This window comes from Podarcis pityusensis (genome assembly GCF_964106645.2).
Source record: "Podarcis pityusensis genome assembly, chromosome: 17".
Taxonomy (NCBI): Eukaryota; Metazoa; Chordata; class Lepidosauria; order Squamata; family Lacertidae; genus Podarcis; species Podarcis pityusensis.
The window spans coordinates 38,097,334-38,101,878 of record NC_138042.1 but is presented as its reverse complement, the minus strand read 5'-3'; the positions used below and the strand labels follow the sequence as shown (position 1 = coordinate 38,101,878).

Sequence of the window (4,545 nt, the reverse complement as noted above, 5' to 3'; positions counted from 1 at the left end):
CATTGACTTAACTGCTCTTCTGCTGTAGTTCAGTAGATTATCCTATCCACGAGGTTTAACATTTCACATTATCACAAGTCGGGAGGTCACTTACGGTGAAACAGAATTACAGTGGAACCTCAGTTTTCGAGCATCTCGGCTGCTGATCGTTTCAGAAGCCAAACACTGAAAACCTGGAAGTAAATGCTTCCGTTTTCGAACACGACTCGGAAGCCAAACAGATTCTGAGGTGCGTTTCTCATTTTTCTCCATAGCATATCCTATCCATGAGTTGCCAGCTCAGGGGCAGAGGTAGGGAGGTGTGCTAGGGGCAGTCCGTCCCGGGTGTCACCACTAAGGGGGGGGTGACAAAATCCCGGGCGCCACTCATCGCTGGGCCTGCACCACACCCAGGCCACCCATCTCTTTTGGGAGTGACGCGGTGGCTTGGGGGCCAGCAGGCTCCGCCATGTCCTAAATGGTCTGCCCACCGCCTCCTCCTCAGCTGTAGGGCGGCTGAGTGGGAGGAGGCAGGCAGAATGCTCGGAGGCCCCATGGAGCATCTTGCCCTGGCTTGCCCCGCCCTATGGGCGGCTGGCCCACCCCCAGGCGCACCACCCCAGGTGTCCGATCGGCTTGCTGTGCCGATGTGCATGCTATTTCACATTTAACATTATCACAAGTTGCGAGGTTGCTGATGGTGGAACAGAATTGCCTAGAGTCCAAGCATGGTACAATTGATACCCCGGTAAAAAACATAAAAAACACACACATCCCAAACTGACAGAGACTGGTTGATCATTGAAATCTCAGTATATGTCAAAATCCAAGTATAAGTGAATAACATGATACCTGTTTCGGTCATTAGTAACAGAAACCTTCTGAGATTTGCATTTCTTTCCACCCCATGATCTCATCATTTTAAAAAGCCCAAGTCTACAGAGTTTCCACTGCTGGACATCCAAAAGAGACCAGGAGAACTCCACTCTGATACTTCTTCCACTCAGGCATAGTTGGCAGAAAGTAACAGCAATGGGCATAACTACTCCATTTGGTATCTTTTTCCAGATCGTTTTAGCAATTGAGTTCACTGCTGCCTTTTTAGGAAATGGATTTATCCTAGCTGTGAAAGGACAGAAATGGATCCAAAACAGGAAGATGGCCCCTTGCGACTGCCTCTTGACCAGTTTGAGCACCTCCAGAATTATAGTCCAGCTGACTGTCATGATCAATAATATTTTGTACTACAGCCTTCTGGAGAAATATATGCATAGTTTTACGATGGATATTGGCTCATTTTGCTGGATGTTTTCCAGCCATGTTAGCCTCTGGTGTGCCACATGGCTCAATATCTTCTACTGTGTGAAGGTCACCAACTTCCCCCATCACCTGTTCCTCTGGCTGAAGCTAAGGATTGATGTACTTGCACCCAGACTGCTTGGAATTGTAATAATAGCTCTCATGCTCTTCTCTGCTCATCCTGTCATTGTTCATTTTGAAAACAAGAAGCTCTGCAATCTCTCAGGAACTCTGACACAGAATGCCAGTCTCAGTAAGGTTTGCTACGACCCATTCTTTTTTTTCAGAACTCTACAGTTATGTTCTTTATGCATGAGTTTCATTCTCAGTGTAGCGGCATCCATGGTTTTGCTCATCTCTCTTTGGAGGCACAGAAAGAATCTAAAAAAGAGTGGCTCTGTCATTAAGGACCTCAGCACTTAGGTCTATCTCAATGTCATGAAGTCTATGTTGTTCTCTCTGCTTGTTGACATTACGTATTTTGTTTCTTTACTCATTCCTGTGGTTCGATTTTTCAGGTATGGGACAAGTGGCCAATTACTTTTTGAGATTGTGCTGTCTGCACCCCCTTCAGCACACACCATGATCTTAATATTGTCCAATCCAAAACTGAAAGAAATCTTAATGCACATTCTACACATCAGACGAAGTGCTACATAAAGAGAAAGAGGGCTGTAGATATGCACCCCTTGAATCCAAGAAGACAAGATTCTCTCCCTCCCTACCTCTCTAACTTTCCTCCGATGTACTGTCTGCTGTTTTTCATAATACAATCACATAAAAAAGGAATCTATGAAAAAGAAAAACAGAAAAATAAGGAAAAGAAAATATAGAGTCCTCTCAAAAGTAGGTCTTAACTCTTGTCTTACACAGATTGTGGTGGACCCTCCCAGCTCTGACCTGGGAGTTTTCCTTTTTTCTGCCCTTCTCTCACCCAGGGAGGTTTTCCCTTCCCTGCCTCTCCACCCACTACCTACATGAAGCAAAGGCTACAAAATATTCAGAGAAGAAAGAAGAAAAGTAAAAGGACTTTCCACCTGTCAGTTACATAAAAGTTCCCCCCAAAAAACATTCTCTCTAGAATGATATCCGACTGAGCTTCTTTCTGTTAGGCAACATTTTCCTGGTCTTCTGACCCAAATGTCTCAAATTAATTCCTTTTCCTTTTCACATGAAAAGTCCAAAAGGGGTTCTCTAATTATCGTTATTAAGAAAATGTCAGCAATGTTTTTTTTCTAATCGAACATATCAACTTTCTCTCCTCCTAAACCTGCCCTAAGGTATGTCCCTGCCTAAGAATCCATCGTTCAGTAATAATTTACTCAGACACTTCTACGTGTAAATCATTACTGACAGGGATATTGGCGATAAGTAGGGGTGGGAATAAAATATTTTTTATCCCTTCTTCTTTTAGTTATAAATTCATTAATTTAGTGATATACAGAAATCTATGGAGGTTTGAACAGAGAAGCTTTTGGTTAGTGTGTGAATGCTTAGTTCTGTGTTACGTCCAAGAGCTGCCTAAGCAGTTTAATATCCCTAGGCTTGGACTGATCCTACGCTATGGTTGTTCTTGTATCCTTTTATTGCCATTCAGCGAATATGTCTTACTTACTCTTCAGTCCTGCTCCCAAGATATGCCTGGGCCCTAAATGCCATTTATGGTCCTGACTTCTAGCTTGCTCCGCAGCCTTGACTCCTGGTTTTCCCTTAGGTTCCGTTAACACCCATGGCTTCAACATAACGCCGGTCCTAAAAGATCTACATTGGCTCCCAGGATGTTTCTGAGCACAATTCAAAGTATTGCTGTTGACCTTTAAAGCCCTAAAAGGCTTTCATCCTGTATATCTGAAGGAGCATCTCCATCATCATTCAGCCTGGAAACTGAGGTCCACTTCCGAGGGCCTCCTGGTAGTTCCCTCACTGCAAGAAGTGAAATTACAATGAACCAGGCAGAAGGCCCTTTTTGGCGTTGAACCCAAACTGTGGAGCACCCTCCTGGCAGATGTTAAAGAGTTAAAGAACTATATAGCTTTTTGTAGACATCTGAAGGCAGCCCTCTTTCGGGAAGCTTTTAATGCTCAATGTGTTTTTCCTTTTCCTTTTCCTCTGTATTTTTGTTGGAAGCCATTCAGCTGGGGCAACCTAGTGATATGTGGAGTGAGATTAAAGATGATGATATTATTATTATTATTATTATTATTATTATTATTATTATTATTTATACCCCGCCCATCTGGCTGGGTTTCCCCAGCCACTCTGGGCGGCTTCCAACTGAATATTAAAAACAGTACAGCATCAGACATTAAAAACTTCCCTAAAGAGGGCTGCCTTCAGTTGTCTTTTAAAAGTAAAATAGTTGTTTATTGCTTTGACATCTGCTGGGAGGGCGTTCCACAGGGCAGGCACCACTACCGAGAAGGCCCTCTGCCTGGTTCCCTGTCACCTTACTTCTCGCAATGAGGGAACCGCCAGAAGGCCCTCGGCGCTGGATCTCAGTGTTGGGCTGAACGATGGGGGTGGAGACGCTCCTTCAGGTATGCTTGACCGAGGCTGTTTAGGGCTTTAAAGGTCAGCACCAACACTTTGAATTGTGCTTGGAAACGTACTGGGAGCCAATGCAGATCTCTCAGAACCGGTGTTATGGGGTCCCGGCGGCCACTCGCAGTCACCAGTCTAGCTGCCGCATTCTGGATTAATTGCAGTTTCCGGGTCACCTTCAAAGGTAGCCCCACGTAGAGTGCGTTGCAGTAGTCCAAGTGGGAGATAACTAGAGCATGCACCACTCCCTGCGGAGGGGAAGGGTCGCGGAGAAGTCCAGTTGCACTTCTACTATTACTACTACTACTATTACTTCCCCTTCTACTATGGCTTACCTCACATGCCTGCCCATGATGCAGCCCCAACAGCATCTCACAAGTGCAAGTTCAAAATATCAGAAGTTGGGAGGTTACTTAAGTTGAAACACAATTACCAAGAGTTCAAGCACTGTAAAATTTAAACCCACAACAAAAACCCCACCCCAAACTGGTTGATCATTGAAGTCTCAGTACTTGAACAACATGACACCTGGTTCTCTCATTAGTAACTGAACTCTACTGAGATTTGAATTTTTTCCACATCATGATTTCATCATTTTAAAAAGCCCAAGTCTCCAGAGTTTCCACTGCTGGACATCCAAAAGAGACCAGGAGAATTACACGCTAATGCTTCTTCCACTGAGGCATTTTTGACAGAAATTAACAACAATGGGCATAACTACTCCAC

The 4,545-nt window shown here is 44.4% G+C and overlaps 1 protein-coding gene across 1 annotated transcript; it reads left to right on the top strand.

Annotated features, from left to right (window-relative positions):
• Nucleotides 1-927: 927 nt before the first annotated feature.
• LOC308467113 (taste receptor type 2 member 8-like) lies at nt 928-1,701 on the top strand (the record flags this gene model as incomplete). Its single annotated transcript, XM_080988535.1, has 1 exon — nt 928-1,701. Exon 1 carries the CDS (start codon nt 1,012-1,014, stop codon nt 1,699-1,701), a length of 690 nt encoding a protein of 229 aa, XP_080844661.1. The 5' UTR covers nt 928-1,011.
• Between the last annotated feature and the right edge of the window lie 2,844 nt (nt 1,702-4,545).